The 23,705-nt window shown below is 36.0% G+C and overlaps 3 protein-coding genes across 9 annotated transcripts in view; 1 reads left to right on the forward strand and 2 right to left on the reverse strand.

The window, feature by feature from the left end:
* LOC112464408 (WD and tetratricopeptide repeats protein 1) overlaps positions 1 to 6,047 on the reverse strand; it is a 6,770-nt gene extending 723 nt beyond the window's left edge. The window contains exons 1-13 of one of the 3 annotated variants that reach the window (XM_025031369.1): positions 5,679 to 6,047; positions 4,878 to 5,007; positions 4,654 to 4,784; positions 4,446 to 4,557; positions 3,764 to 4,147; positions 3,567 to 3,687; positions 3,280 to 3,450; positions 3,067 to 3,194; positions 2,514 to 2,641; positions 2,337 to 2,417; positions 1,764 to 1,906; positions 1,138 to 1,285; positions 815 to 1,007 (exon numbers count right to left, since the gene is read on the reverse strand). In XM_025031369.1, the coding sequence (XP_024887137.1) occupies positions 815 to 1,007; positions 1,138 to 1,285; positions 1,764 to 1,906; positions 2,337 to 2,417; positions 2,514 to 2,641; positions 3,067 to 3,194; positions 3,280 to 3,450; positions 3,567 to 3,687; positions 3,764 to 4,147; positions 4,446 to 4,557; positions 4,654 to 4,784; positions 4,878 to 4,943 (1,806 nt within the window). In that variant the 5' untranslated portion in view covers positions 4,944 to 5,007; positions 5,679 to 6,047. Of the gene's footprint in view, positions 1 to 814; positions 1,008 to 1,137; positions 1,286 to 1,763; positions 1,907 to 2,336; positions 2,418 to 2,513; positions 2,642 to 3,066; positions 3,195 to 3,279; positions 3,451 to 3,566; positions 3,688 to 3,763; positions 4,148 to 4,445; positions 4,558 to 4,653; positions 4,785 to 4,877; positions 5,008 to 5,549; positions 5,623 to 5,678 lie in introns of those variants that run through there. The other 2 variants (XM_025031370.1, XM_025031371.1) reach the window with 2 other exon arrangements.
* Positions 6,048 to 6,250: 203 nt separating this feature from the next.
* LOC112464409 (transcription factor IIIB 90 kDa subunit) lies at positions 6,251 to 22,086 on the reverse strand. 4 transcript variants are annotated; one of them, XM_025031374.1, is made up of 16 exons: positions 21,901 to 22,086; positions 21,210 to 21,423; positions 21,029 to 21,113; positions 20,799 to 20,935; positions 20,429 to 20,533; positions 9,819 to 9,968; positions 9,615 to 9,708; positions 9,374 to 9,506; positions 9,159 to 9,255; positions 8,362 to 8,505; positions 8,192 to 8,268; positions 7,537 to 7,771; positions 7,217 to 7,367; positions 6,929 to 7,134; positions 6,710 to 6,827; positions 6,251 to 6,354 (listed from the first exon to the last, which is right to left on the reverse strand). In XM_025031374.1, the coding sequence occupies exons 2-16, from the start codon at positions 21,421 to 21,423 to the stop codon at positions 6,309 to 6,311; spliced, it is 1,992 nt and encodes a 663-aa protein (XP_024887142.1). In that variant the 5' UTR covers positions 21,901 to 22,086; the 3' UTR covers positions 6,251 to 6,308. The 4 variants fall into 4 exon arrangements, with proteins under 4 accessions (XP_024887142.1, XP_024887140.1, XP_024887141.1 ...); XM_025031372.1 differs by having other exon boundaries at positions 6,252 to 6,354; positions 8,362 to 8,517; positions 21,901 to 22,085; XM_025031373.1 differs by lacking the exon at positions 21,901 to 22,086 and adding an exon at positions 21,501 to 21,815 and having other exon boundaries at positions 6,252 to 6,354; positions 8,362 to 8,517.
* On the forward strand, positions 11,224 to 19,694 carry LOC112464411 (BTB/POZ domain-containing protein 6). 2 transcript variants are annotated; one of them, XM_025031376.1, is made up of 7 exons: positions 11,224 to 11,566; positions 14,072 to 14,356; positions 14,456 to 14,603; positions 14,889 to 15,105; positions 17,132 to 17,318; positions 17,398 to 17,576; positions 17,920 to 19,694. In XM_025031376.1, exons 1-7 carry the CDS (start codon positions 11,470 to 11,472, stop codon positions 18,382 to 18,384), a joined length of 1,578 nt encoding a protein of 525 aa, XP_024887144.1. In that variant the 5' UTR covers positions 11,224 to 11,469; the 3' UTR covers positions 18,385 to 19,694. The 2 variants fall into 2 exon arrangements, with proteins under 2 accessions (XP_024887144.1, XP_024887145.1); XM_025031377.1 differs by lacking the exon at positions 11,224 to 11,566 and adding an exon at positions 12,713 to 12,936.
* Positions 22,087 to 23,705: the final 1,619 nt, after the last annotated feature.

Below are 23,705 nucleotides of genomic sequence, written 5' to 3' on the forward strand. Positions count from 1 at the left end.
CACATATTATATATATATATATGTATATACACACATATATATATATATATATGTGTGTGTATGCGTATGTGTGTGTGTGTGTGTGTGTCAAAATTAAGATTAAATTAATAGACGTTGCAATATTTTTTGCGTGTGTATCTTCGAGTCCTGTGTTGTTAAATAAGTTTTCGCTTAGTTTATATTATGCCTCTGTTTCGTGATATTTTCCACAAGCACACGTGACAAAAATGTACAAAGAGGTACCCGAAGGTTTCTGGAATCGTAACAAAAAGCATCTTTGCATTCCATACATTTTCGTCACGTGTCTATGCACAACGTTATCTTTAGTACGTCAACAGTTACTTTACAATAAACTGATTGCCAAAGAAAAATAAACTTTATTATATATAGAAATCTTTTCCTTTTAGCATATATGTAGAATAGCTGCGGTTTGTTTGTTAATTCTTTTTTAATTTTTTTGTTTACTTTTAACCATTTGATCAAGATTAAGAACAAGATATAGCTTATATAGAAACTTCTAAATTCCAACTTTTTGAACTTTTAGAAAAGTGTTAAATCTTTTGAACTATCGATCGAAATAAAAGTGAGCTTTCGATTATAGGCCCCTCCCCTTTCTTCCCTCTTTTCTCCTCGCTCAGCTCTTCAATTTTTGTTGAAATAGATTATTTGAATAATCATAAAAATAGGTAAGTCAACTACGTAAGCAGTATACGTATATTAGATTATAACAACATGCGCGCGCGCGTATATACAAGTATATTTACTGCATATGCACGGATTAAATGAAGAAAAAAAATCAAAAGATATGATTTACCTCTGGCCATGGACTCCACAATCTGATTACTGGATCAATGCCGCTGGTAGCTAACAAGCACATAGATGGGTGTGGTTGTAAGCAATTAACGATTCTTTCATCTCCTCGCAACACGCGTACGATATTGGTAGTATTACGATCCCAAATAAAAAAGGAACCATCATCCGATCCAGCCACTATATATTGACCATTGCTTGAAAAGAAAGTTAACTTTACATTAACACGATTAACAAAAGACAAACCTTATGCAAATAATGTAGATTTCAGAACGTGACGTAACTGTTAGTTGCTATACGTATATTGCTGTTTACAAATTTGCTTACTTTCCAAAGAAATTTGCCTCTTTTATGTCGGTCGTAGTATTACAATGACCACAAAATCTCATTTTGTAGTCGATCGTATTGCGTCTCCATTCTTGCTCATACTCCGATAGCGGAAGAAATGTCTGCCTGGTTTGCGTGATATCTTTACCTAACGGATAATACGTGAAACGTAACTCATTTCCAAGTATTAGCAACGAGATATTTATTAGAGACTAAATTTCACATAAATTTTTATACGTTAATCAAGTAAATAACCGGCACGAACTCTACTAAAAAGCAAAGACATTATCGATTTCACGTATGTAAACTGTTGTAAACATTTAAACAAGTTCATTTGGAGATTGTGCAATATCATCTTTATGATATATAAATAAACATAAAATATTGTCTGAATAACAATAAACTATAAGCTTAATAGAGTATTATAAACTACGTGTCCAAATATTTATATGACATACATTAACTGTTCAAATATTGACACGTGCACGCGTTCCCACAAGACCATTTAAATCTTATCAGTGGTGTACCGTATTAACGCTACGTAAATGTATGTATATGTATACATTTTTAATTTTTACAGTATTTTTATATAGAGAAAGAATAAAATTAAAATATAATAGTTTTACCGGCATCGATAGCTTCTTTTATGTCCATCTTCAATGCTCTGCATGCTGAATTGGACGCATATTCTGGAAATTTTTGTTGAAAATTCTTGAGCACCTTATCAGCTTCAATCGATCGATTTAAATCAAACAAGCAACGTGCCAATCTATACACACGTGTAAATAATGTATTACATTAATGGATTTCAATAATACATAAATAATATTTGTTCATTTAAATATAAAAGGTTAACGTGAAGAGTTGAGAATATTAATGGTATACTAATGTGCTAAGCTACTTGAAAATACAAATACAAATATAAAGATGCAAGTTTTTGATATAAACTGTAGTTGAACGTGGCCTAGTTTACACCGATCACACTTGATATGCGTATTAAATAGTAAATAAGTAGTAACGTAGTTTGATTATTGGCTGATCAACTCAAATATACTATTTAATACGCGTATCAAGAGATCGGTGTAAACTATAGGCCATTGTAAAGATGGAAGACGTTCACATATATGACCTATCTCGCGTCGCGCGTGAACATTCACTCAACGTCTTCACGTATAACCGTTAGTGTATATTGGTTTTACCTAAAATGAGCTTTCACGTGTTCTGGATCGAGAAGCAATGTTGTCTTGCAATCACGTAAAGCAGCGTAAATATCGCCATCCCTAGGAATATCACAATTACGGACACTTATATATATGTAAATACACGATTTTATACGTATTTATCTTATACATACTGTTATCAGCGAGAATAGTTACCAAGCGCGTTTCATATAAGCAGCTGCTCGATTAGCGAACAATACCGCTGCCGTTGGACAGTTTGAGATCGCTTTATTATACAAATTAATCGCTAGTGAATATTTCTGTTGCTCAAAACCCTCGTTTGCCTGTTAACCAAAGAAAGCATCGTGTTAAACGTAGCGTTATAAATTCAAACTTGTTTAAAAATCTGCTCAATACTCTGTATAACTTTCATATGTATCTCTGATCTCTCTCTCTCTCTCTCTCTCTCTCTCTCTCTCTCTCTCTCTCTCTCTCTCTCCTTAAAAATATTTAAACACAACAATCAAAATGTATTACAAAAAGATGATGCAAAACATAAAACCTACAAGTGAAAAAATCATAAAATGGATAAAAGAATGTTTGGGTGGAGTTGTAATTTTTCACAACATCTCCACGTCAAGTCTGACTTTCCATGCTTGTAGAGCGTTTTTATGCTTGTATATGTTTTTAACATATAAAGAAGTATGTTTCACATCAAGACACTTGTTGTTTATACATGTGCATAAGAAATAATTCTGTACAGACTTACTAGGCGCTTTATTTCTTCAACATGCGGTGGCAATACCTTAACATTTTTGTCTACAAAATCTCCCGTATCATCTACGTCGTTCTGTTTCACGCACGACTCATCAAGTTTTTGATCTCGCTCAAACGATCCTATTAAAAGGGAGGTATTACATAGCATATATGCAACAGTACGTTCTACTTGCATGACACGTACAACAGAAGCACGGCCACGTACCTGGATATTTCCATGATGAACCGAAAAATGTTTTCGAATTGTTCGGATCGTTGATGTCGAACAGGTAAATCTGTTCTCCACCCATGTTCACAAGTAGCTCATTTCCATCGTCACTGAATGTCAAATAGGTGGTCGTAATACTCCTGGTACCGTCACGAGAGCGGAGATGACCTGTTCGACATTAGATCGAATAACTGTTTAAGTTAAAGCGATGGTGTAATATTTAGCGGAAAAGGAAAATATAGGGATAAAAGGAGCGCATCTCTGCTATCTCTGTAGGAACAAACCCGCGATAAAGTACTGCGCGCTACCCAGTGGAATATTATCATCCGGATCACCTTTGCCTGCTCGATATGTGCTGATATTTGCCCCATTCGACGTATCATGTATGGAGGGAGATGGTGGAACCTATATGATGTAAAAAATATTTAGTTGTACGTGTGAAACTTGGTGGCATCTCGAGACGAAGAATAACGTGAATCACCTGCGAGAGTTTTATCATTCGTCGATCATACATCCGAATGTAAGCGTCGTTAGCGCCGATGGCTATCAGTTCGGGTCTCCTCGGGTTTACAGCGATGCATTTGCCCTCTGCGTAACAACCCGTATGGTATACCAGATTCACGAGTACGCTGTGATCCGTACTCTTGCATACGTGTGGCGTACGAATGTCATATTGCAAAAAGAGACCATCCTCGCCCGCGCTCCAAAATAAAAATGGTATACTGGGAGCGGTAGCGATACGCTTGATACGCTGCTTGTGGCATTTACATGTGAATATCGGTTCGGAGAGCATGAGATCGTGCACCCGAATCCTGCAATCCGCCGCACCTGACACCAGTACACTGTCATTTGATTTTGGCATAAACTAAAAGCAAATATGACGAATGTCAAAACGAAAGATCTCGCGCGAGAAGTGTTGAAAATAATATATTTTATGCTGTAACGTATGCTAGAATAATTTTGCAAAAACACAATAATTTTGTTTGCCGAGTCTAGCTCCGTTATATCGTTTGCAACGACGTATTGTATATACGCAAGCTTCGGACGTTATTCGGATAGATACACCCAATACGTTTGTCTATAAGACATATTAATATTATTTCATATAAAGTTATACATCAACAACAATGTTGCGGAAGGAATAGCGTACGATATTACGTCACCTTTACAGAGAAAATATTTCCACGATGGCCCGAATGAAGTACCAATTTTTTTTCATAACGAAAAGGGTCCCACAATATAATGTCTTTGTCATCCGATGCCGATGCGAGGACTCTGTGTACAAATAAGATATCGCGCAATAATCACGTAAATAAATCCGTGCCTCGAAACCAAGTAACGTGTAACGTGGCACAACATCGCGATACATACTGTCCACTTTCATTCCATTCTAAACAATTGACGCATCCCGAGTGACCATTCAATTCCTTTTCCAAACCAAGACGTGATATTAAGTTTTCAGTAACATGCAGCTTTTGTAGAATTGTATGTGTCACTGAATCCTATATTATAATTAAACGTATATATAATACATACAATCCGAAAATACATTACAAACAACAGTATACTAAAATATCACTTTGAGAACAACTTACTTGTATCTCTCTTTGACGTACTAAATCCAGGACTCTACAGTCCTTCTTCTGGATACTAGGAAACATTTTAATGGAAAATATTCCGTTTATTTATATATATGTATTGTGGCACACGTTAACGTAATATTCCCTGAAATATAGGTAAAAATGTATAATTAAAAAAGACTTGTCAAATGTTTGAACAAAATCCGTGAAAGATAATAATTTATTAGTAGGAGAATGAATATATTAGATGAACGTAGTTGAAAGATATATTTTGTCTCAATATACAAAATGTACGATCCAAAAGTCTCTTTTCTTTGTCACAGCTACTAAAATAAGAAATGTCAACATACATTAACTAATAAAATCGTTATTTGATCCGATTATCATCATTGACAAATGCATCTAGCCCGCGTGTTAGCATGCTGTTACGCAGAATGACTTTATATAAATAATCTCTCTTTTTTGTTTTCATAATTACAAGTTTACTCTAATATATTTAGACAAGGAGACATGTACAACAGAATCCTAACGTTGGATCTCTCGTTAGTGTCGTCAAAATTCTCGTTTATAGAAAAATCACGAGCTTTCACTTTACTTAATGTCTCGATAATGCATTGTTGTTGTTGTTGTTGTTGTAACTGGCAATAAAATCGTTAACTGTTAAATAAAACCTGAATTATACGAAACCTTTAAGTACATACGTACAAACATACTAATATAAAATAATGTGCCACTGTAACAGCGGTTATATCCGAATGAGATTTCAACATTTTTATAAATATACTCGAAAGTATATAAAATGCAAGTTGGACTTACTCGTTCATTTAAAGCTCTTTGCGGATAAATTTTGCACCACAGATCGATTCGTACATTTTATCCGATTATTTGTTCCTCGCATGATTAAATGCACAATATAAGGTGAAGGGCATCATAAGAAGCTATAAAGCCTTATTACTTTTCGTTGGAATATGGATATAAAATACTCTAGAAAGTATAATAAAAGGAGAAGTGATGGAAGAGGGAAGAAGGAGAAAGGAGAGGGGCGGGGGAAAGAAAGAGATACAAACATACGCACATACATCTCGGTATATACGTGTGAAACAACGCAGTAGCCAATCATCTTCCACTACGTATTGTTATTTCCAGAAAAACAGAAGTCTGATTGGCCATTGCAACAGTAACGTGTTTATTCCCTAGCGTGTAATCGCGTTCTATGGCCTAGTTTACACCGATCTCTTGATACGCGTATCAAATAGTATATTTGAACTAATCAGCCAATAATCAGACTTATTTACTAGTTATTTACTATTTAATACGCGTATCAAGTGATCGATGTAAACTAGGTCTATGGCTGGGTTCGTCCGATGCGGCGAGCTCCGGCAAATGCTGCGGTGACCAATCAGGAGCCAGGCGCAGGTCGGGCTCCGACATAATAATGGCTTCTGCTCACAGGACGCGAAAACTAGGCGCGAAAACACACTTGCCGCGCTTCCTGTGTGCAGAAGCCAATAAAAACCAATAAAAGTTAAGGCTATCCACACCAGTCCATACTCAGACAAACGGAACGGAATCAACGGACGTACTCTGGATTGGTTAATCTCTCATGCATGCTATTGTGCGCGATATATGTATAATACAAGAGGAAATACCAAAATGGAAAAATTTAATGAGATATGACCGATGCAGCGTTAACGTGGTTGTATTATTACAAGATACGTATTTAAAAAATGAGTCACTTTTTTAGATTACACGCTAACATTTTTCTACGACGTTTTTACTTTTATAATAATACGAATGAATAATAAAATAAAAGAAAATTATGTAAACATTTAGGTTTTTATTCGTACTCGTAACCATCGTCGCAAAATTCGCCCTCGGATGTTGCATGAGACTCGAGCATCTGTCCAAGTGACATTTCCGTAGCATCAGGTTCTTCTTCATCAAGGTAATCGTCCGTTTCATATACTGCACGAAAAATAGATAAATAATAAAGTATATATGATAACTATATATGATAATCCATGATAAAATAAAGATATTCTAAAGAAAGATAAAGATTACACAACCGATTTCAGATGTGTCCACTATAGGTGTATCCGTTTCCATTGACGTGATTTCTTTCTTCGTGACGTCCTCCTCTTCTTTTTTAGGTGTTTTACCATCTAATGTTTTATCCAATGTTTTCTTTAGTTGTTGAGTATTTGGCTTAATGGAACGGTATTTTTTTATTAACAAAGCCTCTGCTGACTTTAGTGTAGACGTAACCGTTATCCTACGTGTACAAAAAAGAAAAAAAATTATCGTGTACTTGACACGCGATTTAATGACATACGTGTAAAATAATCTGTACTAACGGTTTCTTAAAACTTGACGTGTCAAACTCGGACGATGTCTTTGTGATTGGTGACTCTTGATTATTTTGTTGATTGTTTAGATTTTTCAACACTTCGTAATTAATCTTGGAGGATATCTTCTTTTCCTGCAGCATTTTTTCGATTGCTTCGCCTAATGGAGAGAAGAATGGAAGAGGGCTTAATAACGTATAAATATGTCAATAAAAAATATATATAGATGAGAGAGAGAGAGAGAGGGAGAGGGAGAGGGAGAGAGAGAGGGAGAGGGAGGGAGAGAGAGAGAGAGAGAGAGAGAGAGAGAGAGAGAGAGCGCAACTTACCCGCAGTATTCGCAGGAGTTTTATGTTTTTTCGAGGTCGTTCTTCTTCTCTTCTTTTCAGGTTTACCTTCTTCTTTTTCCTTTAAACGTTTCTCTTCCTTTTCTTTTTGTTGAACAAGATAATCAGCATTTATTTTATTCCAAAGGGCAGATTTAGATTGCGATTCTTTTTCCGAAAGAATATAGCTGTCTAATTCATCATCATCGATATCATTCGTATAGATTTCCGAAGAAGCCTGAAAACAGTATAGCCCGCTAAAGTGTTTTGTATATTCAGAGAATGAACAACGATGTGAGTCAATAGATTTAAATACGTTCAAATATGAATCTAATAAGAAAATACACGCAAAATGGAACATTTTCAAAAAATCTGAATACACCATAAATAGAAAGAATAACATTTGATATCTCATGGTTCTTTTCGTTATTCAAATCAATATATTTTTCACGACGCGGAAAATCAGGTAACGTCCCTTGGCGGCGAATACGTTAACGTGCTTAAGAAGAAAATACGTATAAAAAAGAGATATGTGTTTTTGATTTTAATCTATCCACAATGTACGTATTTCCTTGCAAGTATTTAATGAAATATTGCTTTATAGTTGGACGCGTACGTTATACGTCAACTCAACGAGAATAAAAAGGATACGTCTTACATTTTCGAACGTACTATCCTTCTCCTTGGGTTCATTCGAATGATCGTTCGCAGACATCATAGATGCTATATCCGGACCTGCATGCGACGCATAAAAAAAATTATAAATATGTTGATAATAAAATATAAAGTAATGTACGTATTTATATATAGACACATATATATGCTTACCTAACCCAGTTATAAGTGAAGTATTATTTTCATCTAAAACAGCATCTCCAACTTTCTCATCAGGATCATCAATATTGTTCTCAACATATTGTTGGATTATATTCAAGTTACTTTCCCGAATAAATCTATCTGCGTCCTCGCTCTCTATAAAAGATGCTGCAAAAGATGTACCGTAAAACACGTACTAATGCACGTGTATATAAATAGGGTGAACGTAGTATAACGTAAGTAACGGAATAAGTCGGAAATATATTCAAAAGTAATGGTTATTGAAATACACGTATTCAGTTTCAAACGTGTTCCGTTTTGAGGAGGATAGGATTTTGTAGTCTTGTATATCTCGTAAAATCACTTTTTGATAACTATATGTTTAACGTACTACTACTATTGCCATGACACTTGATTACTTTTATAAAAAAATGATGAGAGAAATCACGTGACGACTCTATTCCTTGTAGGTATGTACATAGATAAATGGAATTTCAATATACACGTGTACCTGGTATTTAGTAGTTGTTTTTTTTTTATATTAATCGATTCCTCTCTCGTCATTATACATATGTACAAGTGTTGAGATATTAAAACAAACGTATCGAAAAGTGTATCGAAATATATTTTAGGTATATTTAGATATTTCACATATTTTACGTTGGAAGAAATGGAAATATACGTTGAAATATCTCTCAAGTATACCCTTTCCTTCTGAAGAGTTTATCTTTCGTATGTCTAAATAACGTAGTTGTTCTTTTTGTGTTTATTGTTATTAAGTAATGTATGTTATAAAACACCAAAATTACCATCTTTTCGTTTTTTTCCTTTCCCTATTCTATAATCTTCTAATTGTCTATCAATTTCCGCTTGCAGCTCACTTATTTCCATATGTATGTTTTCCAACTAGAAAGAGAAATATCATTAGAATGTAAAAGTATCATATAAAATATTATATATAAGATAATTCGATTAAAAGACTTTCAAGCAGAAAATATTACAGTTTAAGAAAAGAGATTCTTACTTTTTGTAAACGATCCTTATCCTTTTTACGGGCTGCTTTAAATGCTGGAGGATCCTGTTCTTCCTCCAAATCCACTGTCATAAATTCATCTAATGTCAACCCACTAGATGGTGTATCGCCAAATTCTATCAATCTATAAATGAAAGAAGAGAGAGAAAGACATCCGTCATATACATGGATGCTATTACAGAAATATTAAATGTAGATATAAATGAATATCTGTCTAGAAGATATGTCTTACCTTTTACGTAGGGTCGATTCGTGTACCTTGACAATTTTTATAATGTCAGCAGTTGATCTACTGAATTCATGTATTCGCGCAGCTATTAATAATGCTATTGCAGAGAAAATACAAATATATACACATATATATGTGTGTGTGTGTGTGTGTGTAATAAATAATAAAAATATTGTCATATTGATACATGTTTACCACTGCACATACCTGCGCCACACAGACCTGATGGTCTACGACCACTATGAATACTATCCCTTTTCATTCTTTGAACGATTCTTAAAGCCGTATTGGACACGGCGTGAGTTTTATCACCAAATTCAAGCTTGTGCGCAAACCTCATGATGTATAAACAAGGATCTGAACGAGACAGATAAAAAAATAAATTTACATGTGTTATGAAGAATATAAGAATATATAATCTTTGTTTCATCCTAGATATTAAATGAAAAGCTTTATATTCTCTTAATATTTTATTTTCTCATTCAAATAATTAATATGTCGCATTTACGTATGTATATATGTACACATACGACGTATTTCAACTCTTTCAGCTTTTAATATGCATATATAATACATATATATGCATACGAACATATACGCTTATGGCTTCTGTCCACAAGACGCGGAAACGCTTGCCGCGCGGCAAGCGTTTCCGCGTCTCCTGTGAGCAGAAGCCATTATCTGTTTGTTTTCACGAAATAGAAATATACGAAAAAGTAATGTAGTCGATGTTTCAAAGTATCATTGTTTATATACTTTATATTATTGATGTAGCGATGGTACATCGCTTTTGGTACATGGCTTTTTCTTCTTCATATATTTTAAATAGTCATTTTAAAGTGTACATCATTCCCAGTTTAAAAAATTGTTGTTTTTAACATTTTAATAGTCGCGCAATAGACGCATTGGCTGCGTTCGAAAACGTCACCCGCGAGTGACCCGAGTGCACACGAGTATATATATATATACTCCCTTCTCTTTCTATCTCAGCGAGTTAGAAGGAGAAGGGAGCAGTATACCCGGGTGACGCGGGTGACATTTCCGAACGCAGTCATTACGGATTACGCGGGCCGAGTTCGAATACAAAAGGTAGGCAGGGGTGGCGCGACAGCTGATCGCGCAATAGACGCCTCATTGCTCGCTTCCGCGAGCCGATCATCTTTGCATCAACGCGATAAAAAATTCTCGATATAAGTATATCACGTTATTATCTCTGCAAGTACGAAGCGAATGCACGCTAACGGATTACATCCAGCGCGGAGACGGTGACGCGCGCCCGCGACGCGGGTAAGTTGCGCCGTCCCTGCCCAGTGCCCACCTCCTGTACCCGCACCCCCCGTAATTAATAGGTATAACTATTTCCTTTTATAACTCGATAATTAATAAGCTTCGGCGAAAATTTTGCTACGGGAAAAATCATTTCAAAATCGAGTCAGGAATTTGATATTTGCGGGACAATAGAGTTGTTTTCGAATCCTGTATATTTCAGTGATCCTATATCGACTATATTCTCATGTCTGCATGCTATCGACCGACATGGTTGTGATAATTGATAACGGTGGCGGGTGGCGGGTGGCGCCGGTGGCGGCACTGCTCGACCAATGAAATGCAGCGGCGCAGCGCTTTTACCGTACGGTCGCCGCGCCGCGCCGTACAGACGTATATCTGTTACATCTGCATACATACATGATACATATGGGATGGGAAATGGCGGCCGTTTAGCCGACGGCGCACGATCTTCCGCGGAGTGACTCGGAGTAGTTTTGTGAACCGCGCGCGCACCAGAGGAGATTACGACGACGGGAAGGGAAAGGCTGACGTGGGCTGAGCTGACGCCACCGTTCGAACGTCGACGACGATGGCAATGTCGAATCTCTACTCGAAAATCTCTACCAAGCCAATGAAGCGTTTTCAGGACAACGTCGCGGTCAAACAGACCAATGCTTGGATGAACGGTGAGAGAGAGAGAGAGAGAGAGAGGGTGTGTGCGTGCGTGCGTGTGACAGCGCGGAGTGATGAAAGAGGGAAAAGAGGAGGAGGAGGAGCAGGAGGAGGCGGAGAGGGAAGGGAAGAAAAGAGAAAGGGAGGGAGAGAGAGGACCTCTGCTTTAAACTTAATTTGAGTTTATTTTAGTTCACTCCTTTTTACCATTACGTTATGTTGATTTAATTGTCATATAATAAAGAAAAAAAATTGTGAATTTATTATCGATTCCATTTATATGTTATGCAATCGATTAAGAGTTGAATAAAAAAGAGAAAAGATATGTTCGATACACGTGCTGATTCTATTATTGAATGAAAAGCATCCATTAAAGGGGGAGAGTGTGAAATATCAATTTTTTTAACAGTAAATTATTTTCTACATATTTCTATCTATTTATGTCAAAATCATTTTTGAACTAGGAATGGATACGTGAAGAATAACACTACAAGGATTTATTTTTATTTTTTATCTCATTTGTCACTTGGTAGCCTTGATTTGAAATAGATGAGGAAGAAGAGAGTAAATCATTGCAAGATATGTGTTTGATATGCTAGATATAGCATTAAAATCTTCTCCAAGTATTCTTTTGTAAGTTTCTTAGGTCTTTTGACATTTGTGTGTGTGTGTGTGTGTTTTTTTCTGTTTTGAGACTTACTGAATCTACAATTTTTACCATTTTTGTTAAATTTCTTTAGAAATTAAAAATGATTTGATTCTTCCTTATAAGAAAACAATCATAATTTTATTAAAGGTTGCGTAACGAGAGAGTAAAGTTGCAAAAAACACTGATTTATTTCAAGCCATAATTAAAATTCAGAAAAAAAACCACGTACATGACAAGCAGAATAAAAGAAAGATGAATCAAATATATTGACCCAGTAATGAGAAAAACGAACACAAGGATAGATACCTAGTTTTATAATGTAATTTCGCACGTATGTACGTTCTACTTCTCTGTTAATTTCTCTGCGCGGATCTCTGCGCGCTCCAGGCGAACGCGCTTCTTATACGTCGTCGGTGGTCGAAACAAAGTGCGAAATTATATTTTCTCACTGTATAGGTATAGGTACTTTACGCATCGTTTACGCCTTACGGCCTCACGCCGTCGCCAATGTCGCCAGTCGCCACGCGCCATGCACTGTGCACGATGCACATTCACGCCAGTGTCGCGAAAAGGTGCTCGTTACTCTGTTTGACATCCGTACAATAATTAAAAATACGGAAATCAATGAGATAAAAATTTGGTGAAAATCAACGCGAAACCACGCTAAATTATCGCAACAGGAAGACGGGGGATTTGGCAACTTTTGGACGACATACTAAATAATGTATACTGACGGTAAACAATGCGATTTGTGTCCAAGATAACGGATGCCTTGTTTTCAAAATTTACAGCCTTTATTTCAAAGCCCGTGGAGGAGAGAGTGAGAGAGATGGACGTGTCTCTCAAATGTGCGCAAAATACTCGGAAAACTTTGGAGCTGAAGAAACTCGAGATCTTTACATAACCTAACCTTAACTCTCACGTCTCTCCACACACACACGTATCACACATCAAGTTATTCAAGTTATTTCTGTTGAATTTTTGATATTACATTTTCGACACAATGAAATTTGAGAAATTTAAATCTTTTAATGGATTTTTACGATGGATTTGACACGAGATCGTCAAGAAAAAAAAATTATACGTATATATGTTGATGTTGTTGGTAATAAAATAAAGATTTAAGTTTACAAACGAAAATAAATAAACCAGACAGCCAAAAATTTGTCTCTGCAGAAAAATAAAAGGATCTGGCATGGACGCGATGCCATTGGCAGAAATATTTGCAGCAAAGTTTGCCAGGAATGTGATGCAGATTGTCGCCGGAGATGAGAAAGTGTGTCGATAGAATCTTAGCGTTCAACAGTGTCCGCTCGGTTTGAGCTGCTAATATAAAATAAATGTCGTTAGGGTTGGATTATGTCTAGCAGGCTCTGCCGACACAAAATTTGATTGATGTCAAACGAAAACTAGCACACACGTTAGGTGGTCTGGTTGACGTCGTTGCCATTTGCGGATACGTTGCTTACTCTGGGAATATAACTCTGCTTATTTTTAGAAAAATCCAAACGTTACTTGTCTCTTGTATCGATCGTTAATTCAACACTTGTGTACGTTGATTGAACAAGATTTAACGTGAATCGGCTTGAGAGGGAGAAACCTACAACTACTTTTACTCAGTTATTGTCAGTTTATTGCAAGTGATATTTTGAGATGTATCGCACAATCACTTGCCTTATTGGCAACACACACACACACACACACACACACACACACACACACACACCCGTGCGCGCGCGTTATATGTGGGCGATTTCCAAGTTTTCACCCTGATAATGTTTCTCAATTTTAATAATATTTAATATATTTGATATGTGTATATCTGTGTGTGTGACGTGATAGAAAGTTGACTTTTTTCTTTAAATTCTAGCGGAATCTCCAAGTAATACATCAGATTCACCACCATCGGTGAGTCCACTCTCCTCGTCTATCGTCTTACAACGCGAAGGAATCACCGTGAATCAGCCATTGAGCGCACCTGCATCGCCTCTGTCTTCCTTATCTTCACCCGTGACCCACGTAAATTTACTATCACCCGGAGATTGTACCCAAGATCCCAATTGGCAAGCGACAAAACCTACAGTTCGAGAACGAAACGCGGCGATGTTTAATAATCATCTTATGGCTGATATTATATTTATCGTTGGCAGTCCAGGTACTTGTTGAACGTTTTTACCTTCGTCTTCCTCTTTCAACTCGTACACGTTATTCAGAGAAAGATATTATATACACATCTCGTATATCAATACTATAGGTCACACACAAACGATACCAGCACATAAATATGTCCTCGCTACTGGCAGTTCTGTATTTTATGCCATGTTCTACGGAGGGTTACCAGAAAATAAAAGAGACATAGAAGTGCCTGACGTTGAACCAGCAGCCTTTCTCGCGTTGTTGAGGTAAGCGCAACCGGGCAAACAAAATGTATAAAATGTAAACGTATTGATATTCTTTTCTTTATATATTCGCGTTGAACAAGTCTGTTGAACAAGATCCTTAGATCTTAGGAACTATATTGTCGTATATTATTAAAAGAAGACGTAAACCGCAGGTAGTAAACAACCATTCGTATCGGAAGATCAGAAGAAACGTACATTATGTAATATTTGTCGATATTCATTATGCGTCATACGGAAAGTTGTCCTTTGTGTTGTAATGGTCGTGCGATATACGTTTTGTTTTAGGTACATGTATTGCGACGAAGTGCAGCTAGAAGCAGATACAGTTCTAGCGACGTTATACGTCGCGAAAAAATATATAGTTCCACACTTGGCACGGGCGTGTGTCAATTATCTGGAAACGAGTCTCACGGCGAAGAACGCGTGCCTGCTTCTGAGTCAATCTCGCCTGTTTGAAGAACCCAATCTCATGCAACGTTGCTGGGAGGTGATTGATGCACAAGTAAGTCAAATGCAACGGACGCTAAGAACCATTACTTTGAGCGACAAGAACTTGGATAGAACGCTCGAAGATTACTCAAGTCGACCCTCTAGCGACTCGGTCACGCACATTTCGAGTTTACGTTCTTGCGTTTATGACACGAACGTCGACACGCTGCGATATCGACGTGCAGCATGTAAAAGCAACGGCGGCGTGAACGATGACACGTGCGAAAGTTTCAAGAGCGGATTATCGATAGTGCCGCACTGTTTGAGTCTCTCGGAAAATGATTGTTGTACAAACGTCCTCGCGGATGAGCATTTGTCTCTCTCGCTATTCCGAACACGAAGTGAACCTTTATTTCCGGACAATAACGTAGATCAGATTGAAGTCACACAAAATATCATGTATCAGGATACGTTAATAGACGAATACGAGCGCGGTAAAAGCAACCATAACAATGTTTCTAGCACAGCGACAGATATCACGCGAGTAATCAGCTAAGTAAAAGTGAACGAAAGTCGATGGATTTATATGTGTATATATATATTCAGTTGTATTGAATCTCTTGATACACGTGCGTGTAACGTGGTTAAATGGAAAAATATTATTATTTGTTTTTTATTCTTTTTACAGCTGGATTTGTATTATAACAATGTTGATCGCTATAAATGATTTTTATTTAAAAAAAAAAAAAAATGACATTTATGCTATTGTTACGTACCCGCGTGGTATACGTTACGTTATTTAAGGATGTCTTGAAAGTATAGCGTAGTGTCTCCTGATGATAGCGTTCGAGTTTTAATGTTCACGTATCACGTAAATATAAGTTTTGGAGAAGGTGCGCACGGGGTGATGCAACTTTTGTATGTGTTTTAAGCCTTTTTTCGAATAAAAATACGTGGCAGGTTTTCTAAATATATACATATATATATATATATATATATATATATATATTGCGGCAAGCATTAAAAAGATTACATTATTCAACAATCAATCCGTGTGAGAATAGTTTTGATAGATTTTTACTACATTTTTTTGTTTTTAAACAACATTTTATCGAGTACAATGAGTTTATACACCAATATAAATGTATGTAGCACATGTTTACGTTATAGTTGACGTTTGTTTTGATTTATGAAAAAGACTGCAAATTTTTTGAATATACAATGTTATTTATTAATATTAAATAATTTTATCAAGAATAATTTCACATACTTTGTATCAAGTGTAACGATTAATCAAGGCGAAGCACGTTGAATAAAATTGGTCGTTTTTCAAGTAAACAATGGAAATGTTTATTATATTTTATGACCGATTTTGTAGCGACACAATTCCCTCCACACACAATATATGTATAATGTACAATATATAAATATTTTACAACTAGTATTATGAAATATTTATATATTTATATATTTTCTGATTTTAAATTTCCCCATAATCAATTATTATTATTATTATTATTATTAATATTATTATTATTATCTCTTAATAGCCGTTTTCATAAAAATATTTCACGTAATATTTCAACACCCATTCATAATTCTTCATACACACATCATATATATTGTTTAGCTTTATTACAAGCCTTAACGCGAACAAGTTAAATAAGAATAAAAATGTGAACGACTTTCCGTTTCCCTTTCCGTCGAAGAGACGTACTCGAAGAGGGAAAGATTTTAGTTGTCAACGTACTATAATGCCATACGAATATCGTATAAAAATTATCTTGAAGAACGTGACGGCGCATATATATCATATATATATGTATATATAAAAGAGAGAAAAAGATGGAATATACCATGTAGCGTACACACGTTTATACTCTATATAAAATTATAATATGTGAAATATTGATTAAATGCATAAGCTTTCTCAAGGTTTATTACAAATAATTCACATGTTACACCTTTGAAATGATTATGTATACATTATAGCCATCAAACAACAACATTATATCAAGTAACACGGATGCGCGATGATATTATATATGCGATCAAACATCAATATTAATAAAGTAATACAAATCTATTGTGTGTGACAGGCAGAAATGGCCCTAAGATCTGACGGTTTTGTGGATATTGATATTCATACACTCGAATCTGTCTTATCTCGAGAGACACTAAACTGCAAAGAAATCCACATATGGGATGCTGCATTAAGATGGGCCTCAGCGGAATGCATACGGCAAGATCTCGAGCCTATTCCCGCCAATCAAAGGCAATTGTTGGGTAAGAGTGCCGGTTTTTCTTTTCAAAACGAATCAATGTACACGTGTATATGTGGGTGTACATATTTTTTTATTTTTAGGATCTGCCTTGTATTTAATTAGACTTCCCGCTATGAATCTCGAAGAGTTTGCAAATAGTGCGGCACAGACAGGAATCTTAACGCATCAAGAAACAATCGACTTGTTTCTGCATTTTACGGCCAGTAATAAGCCACAACTTTGTTTTCCTACCAAGCCACGTCAAGGGCTGAAAACTCAGGTAAGTGAAAAAATCACGTAGTATAGTTGAAAAGTTACAAAATATAAAGCGCCTCACCCCTGGGTCGCATTTGTATTATGTCATTTTATTATCGAGAAGATAAGAGACTTTGTGTGAGCAAGTTTCAAATAAATATCTGCTATATCCGTTTCTAACAAATAATCATATAGTACGGTCAAAACAGAGGCTGATGGTTGATACATATTAGGACGATGGCGCGCTATCGATATCCGTGGCATTAAATATACACACGATACCGACTATAACTGGCATTAAATATATATAATACTGGTTATAACTGGCTACACGTTTGGATAATTAAAAAAATACATATTATTTGCAGGTTTGTCACAGATTCCAATCCTGCGCATATAGGTCAAATCAATGGCGATACAGAGGTCGTTGCGACTCAATTCAATTCAGTGTTGATAAAAGAATATTTGTGGTGGGTTTTGGGCTATACGGAAGCTCATCCGGTGCTGCTGATTATAACGTCAAGATAGAACTTAAGAGACTCGGGAATGTTCTGGCAGAGAATAACACCAAGTTTTTCTCCGACGGCTCGAGTAACACGTTTCACGTATATTTCGAGAATCCAATACAAATCGAGCCAGAATGTTCATACACGGCAAGTGCAATATTAGACGGTGGGGAACTGAGTTTTTTCGGTCAAGAAGGTATGTCGGAAGCGACAGTCGGCAGTGTAAACTTTCAGTTTCAGTGTAGTTCCGAAAGCACTAACGGTACCGGTGTCCAAGGAGGACAAATTCCCGAATTAATTTTCTACGGGCCACCATCCGACGATTGACAGAAGATCGCGACAGAGCTTATGGTTTAATTGCTGGCTTGCACGAAAGAAACATTTAGATAACATTCATCACTCCGTGGGAATAAAATCCGCGCGGATAAAGTTCTCGAGACGTATGTGAGAGGAAGGACGGTGTATTTCACAAGTATTCAGATTTAACGTCAGATATGAATATTCTTTCAAATCGAAATAGTTGTCAAATACTCAATATTCGGGAATATATTCAACGTCTAGATAGAGTACACTTTTTGGGAACGTCTGAAGAATAATACTTACACGTAGAGATAAATAGAACAAGATGTGTCGTATCTAATATTTTCAGATACACAGCTACCGTATCGATTCTACTTGAAGAAAAGTATTTTTTCTATTATATTGTAAATACAGTTACGTTATAATGTTGCGAATGTTTCAGCGAACGTATCCTTCTTCCTAGATAGAAATATTACGTGAATCTTATTTGACGTCTCGTGTCTGTTAATTACGTAATGAGATGTATATTCATTGAAACTTGTATATATCTATTTAAATTTTTAGATTACGCACCAAACGTACTATTACATTATTGTCACGTAATTTTCTTAAAGAATATGCGATTGAAATATAATGCTATAAATAAAAATGTTTTAAATCCAAAAGCGATATCAAATTTTAATATGCACGTGCGATACTAACGTGATTCACTTGGAACGTATATTTTCGTAGAGGGCAAAGATAGTATGTACAGTTATATTGTGCACGTTGAAAGTAACACGTAATATATATTTAAAATTAACGTCTCGTTATTTAGAGCGCTTGTACTAGACTTTTGACGTTTTAATATCTGTTTGCGTAACGTTATTGGCCGTGTAAATAAATATATTTAGTTGTGACATTTCCAAGAATTTCCAAAATATCTTTTCCGTACATTATCACTACCCGTTTCGTTGGTAAACTTGTGTAAATACCTTAGGAAAAGAGCACATCTATTTTTCTATGCATATCTAACTGATGCAGCATTTTGCTCGATTTGCGCGATGACGTTGATTTTTGTCTTGTATCGAGTGTACGAAAGAAGATGGTTATTTAAACATTGTAAATATATATCTAGGATAATAATAGAGTATAAAGAAAAAAGAGGTCTGTGTGTCAGAGAGCGCGTAATATCGTTTTGACTAAATATACTTGAAATATTGATACTCTCCTAATGTAAAGGATATTATCTAAACTAATCCATGTGTGAAAAGTAAATAAATGCTTTGTCACTGCGCATGTAATTATCAAGTTGTGAGTACTGTTAAATGACGTTATGAAAATATGTTTAAATGTAATCAATGTGTTTAATTTAATATCCTGAAACTTGGCAATCTTTTAAAAAATATCGAGTATACACAACATCTTTTTGCGACTTTATCGCTGATGTATTATTTTATTATTGTAGCAATTGTATAAAAAACTAAAAAAATCCTCGGAATGTCAAATATAATGAAAAGTCTAAAAAGTAACCACTTACGGTCTCTTTTTCAGATATTACGATGTTATAATTTAAAAAATCTGTTTTAAAACGTGGAAATTTTATGAATAAAATATGTAAAAAAAAAAATATATATATATATATATATATATTTAAGGTTTTTAATTTATAGTATCGATTTTAATAATACACATGTATGATACATGGATTTAAAATAATGCTCACTGTAACCAGTCAGTTCATTTAAATATATTTTAAATATAATATATGTTGGATATTCTTTCAGATGTGATTTCGCAGTTTATATATTCATTCATAAAAAAAAAATCAATTTATGTATGCCGGTATATATTAAACTCACACAGATTATTATCAAGATTATATTTTAGTTCTATAAACAAAATTTATCCCGTTCATATACCGCGTTGTACATACATACATACATACATACACCGGTCTCTATTTATCTCTCGAGATAAATTATCCTTTTTACATACATACGCGCGCGAGTTTTTAATTGTGCACGTACTATATTGAGCAAGAGAGAAAAATAAATGTTATATGTAATTATATATCATGCAAATTACTTACCCACTGTCGGTATGTTGATATGTAGAACTTGAGCAAATCGCAGGTACGTCCGTCCAAGTTCATGAACACAAATATGAAGAATATCGCTGATGTCGATGAGCATATCTATATATACATACATGTAAGCCGTTAAGAATCAATACTTGATACTTGATCTTTCGTAGGTTGTTCAACGTGAGCTCTACGTGGACAACCTAATAGAGATGATACGCAATCTACGTATGCATTAATGCATGCGTAAATACTCGATAAAAACATGTTTGCACGCTTAGAAAAAACATGAGAATGGAGATTGGTTCGAATTAATCTTTTTCACACTATTGGAATATTATGCATTTTGCTTTTTTACGCTATTTTGCCAAAAGGATACATTCAGTTTGTTCAATACGGCAGGTAATATATACACAGGCAGCCTGGTTGTGAGCTTGTTTCCTTCCACGTGTCAGATTATGATTCAAAGCCATTTTGTAGAAATTGACAGATGTGTCGATGCAATTTTGATTTAAGCTAAAATACATAAGTTTCGGATTTATGAAAAATAATCGTTCAATGAAATATTTTTTATTTCATTGCGCAAATACATTATAAAAAGTTACGTACCGTAATTGCTGGCAAATATGCGTTATACCTTTCCGTGCATTTTGTATGGTAATTCCTCTAGATTCTTTTCCATTAACATAATAAGCTACAAGCAAAACACCCATACTTGTGAATATTTTACCATCTTTCAAAGAATGGAAACTTACAATGTACAACGTATAATATTATATAAATGACTTACGTGCACCGAAATTTGTAGCACTACCTGTGCTATCGTTAGCAACAAAGTGCCCAAGTACCATTACTTTACCAGAGGATGATTCCTCAAAAGTTGTTTGACTAATAATAACCGAATCTTCCAGTACAAAACCACATTTTGTACAAATCGCATCACCACGTCCCGGATCAGTCTCAATATCGGTAGATCCGCAATTACGACACTTGTTTCCAGACATCTGACACACAACAATATAAAAATATGCAATATTTGTTAAAGAGATTATTTATCACTCGTATCGTTCGTATTTATTACTGTGTTGCAGGGGAGATTTTTCTTTATATCAGAAAAGAAATGCTAATATAAAGAGGATCTCTATCGTATACAGATGGATAATGGATGTTGCCCTTGGGCCTTGATGGTGTTTATTACGCGCCCATTGAAAACAATCAACACGACGTGATACATCGAGCTACACATACGTAGCTTTTTACCGAGCTTTATTCAAATATAACGTATCCAATATTATTACGTCTTCATTTTAACACGCATGTTTAGTTAAACGTGATCAACCAAGACAATATTAGTCGCGATAAAATGTAAAATCAACGACACATAAAGCATGGACGGATATTCGCGTGAAGGGAACCAACAATAAAGTCAACATTTGTTTATTAGACGCAGGTTAAATAAACAAACACGTTTCATTACACACCTTAAATAATTAAAGGTTTAAACAAGCGTGCCAAGTTACGCCGTATTGATCAAGGTTTGTAAAAATATCATTGAATACTTCAGGTGGTGAATAAATCACGTGTAGTTACAAACTGGACTATATACAGTGTCCATACATATGTATGTATACATAGAATTTTTCGACCCACGCGATTGAGTGTTGACGTTTTTTTCTCTAGGACTAGGGCCGGTATTCATTAGTCAGGCTGGTTTCACATGGGGCGTAAGATGCGTATGCGTAACTTGCGTGAGCCAATCAAATCATCTCAGCTACTATACGCGTATGATACGATTAAATACTGAGACGATTTGATTGGCTGACGCAAGTTACGCATACGCATCTTACGCCCCATGTGAAACCAGCCTCAGGCTGTATCCACGTAAAGAGACGTACTCTGATTGGCTAGTCTTCAGGTGGGGGCTCTCAACAGCTCTCAAGATGGGATATTAGCTAATCAAAGGAATTTTCGTGAGTCGTGATCAGTATCACTCACACTGACTAGAGTCCCTAGAATCCAGAGTTTGGCCAACTAGGGGCTAGGGTGCTAGGCCCCTCAAAATGGCCGTGTTGGTGTGTGGTAGACGTGACCACGCACAGTCGAATTTGAGGAGAATAATCGACTGTGATTGGTCAATTTCTTAGGGCTTAAGGGTTTAAAACACCTATGAGGTTCTTCAGTGAAAGCTAGCATAGAGTGCAGCACCATATCAAACGTGGGTAGTATTCCGCGCGAGTTTCAAACACCACGTGTTAACATATGGGAAAAATCTGTATTGTAATAAAAATATTATGACTGTATGTCAATCGATAATGTTTGTTCGCATTCATTAACGGAAATAACTCTGTTACAATTTGGTTCGCCGGGTAAAGAGTATATTAGACATAATAACCTATATTGACGATCTATTTTACCGATCTTGTAAATCCTTCTTTTTCCCCGTTACTTTTGTTCCCCGAGAACGGAGCTCTTTTTTTAATTTTTCCACAGACCACTATGCGTATTTTTCGCCACTTATTATTATTACAATTCTTTTTTATTTTTTCGCTGCTTTGAAATTTGCGCCGTTAGCTACCAGGCACAGTGGCTCCCCTGTGCGGGAGCAAAAGTTAGTGAAGAACCTCATTGTAGATGGGCACTTATGCTAATGGAGGATTCACACTGCGTCCGATGTTCGACGTACGACGATCCGACATCCAATAGGAAATTTTTGTCTCTAATAATAAATTCTGTTATTGGATGTCGGATCGTCGTACGTCGAACATCGGACGTGATCGGACGCAATGTGAATCCTCCATAAGACTCCATAGACGCGGAAACGCCGTGCGGCAGAGTGCGTTGACCAATCACAAATTTTGATTTTGCCGCAGGCGACTTGCGGCAGCCTTCTGATTGGTCAACGCACTCTACCGCACGGCGTTTCCGCGTCTATGGAGTCTTAGCATTAAGGTGAAATTTCATGGGCAGTGAAAAGTAGCAGCAGATTGTACTGATTGGCTACAAAATAAGGAAGTTCTAGGAACTCGAGAACTTTTCTATTTTGTAGCCAATCAGTACGATCTGCTGCTGCTTTTCACTGCCCATGAAATTTCACCTTTACACCTTCTAGCATCGTGGACACACAGACCTTAAAACTGAATCTCAGGGGGTCAATCATGAATCTTTTCCCCTAGGGTGGAAACGTGAAAAATGAAAAATCTCTTTTTCTATTGATGTTAAATAGAAAAAGATAGGGCCGGTATAAAGCCCCTTGCACAATGCCAGGCAACAGGCAATAGGAACAGGA

The sequence above is a fragment of the Temnothorax curvispinosus genome, unplaced genomic scaffold (genome assembly GCF_003070985.1).
Source record: "Temnothorax curvispinosus isolate PA1 unplaced genomic scaffold, ASM307098v1 QBEX01014232.1, whole genome shotgun sequence".
Lineage (NCBI taxonomy): Eukaryota > Metazoa > Arthropoda > Insecta > Hymenoptera > Formicidae > Temnothorax > Temnothorax curvispinosus.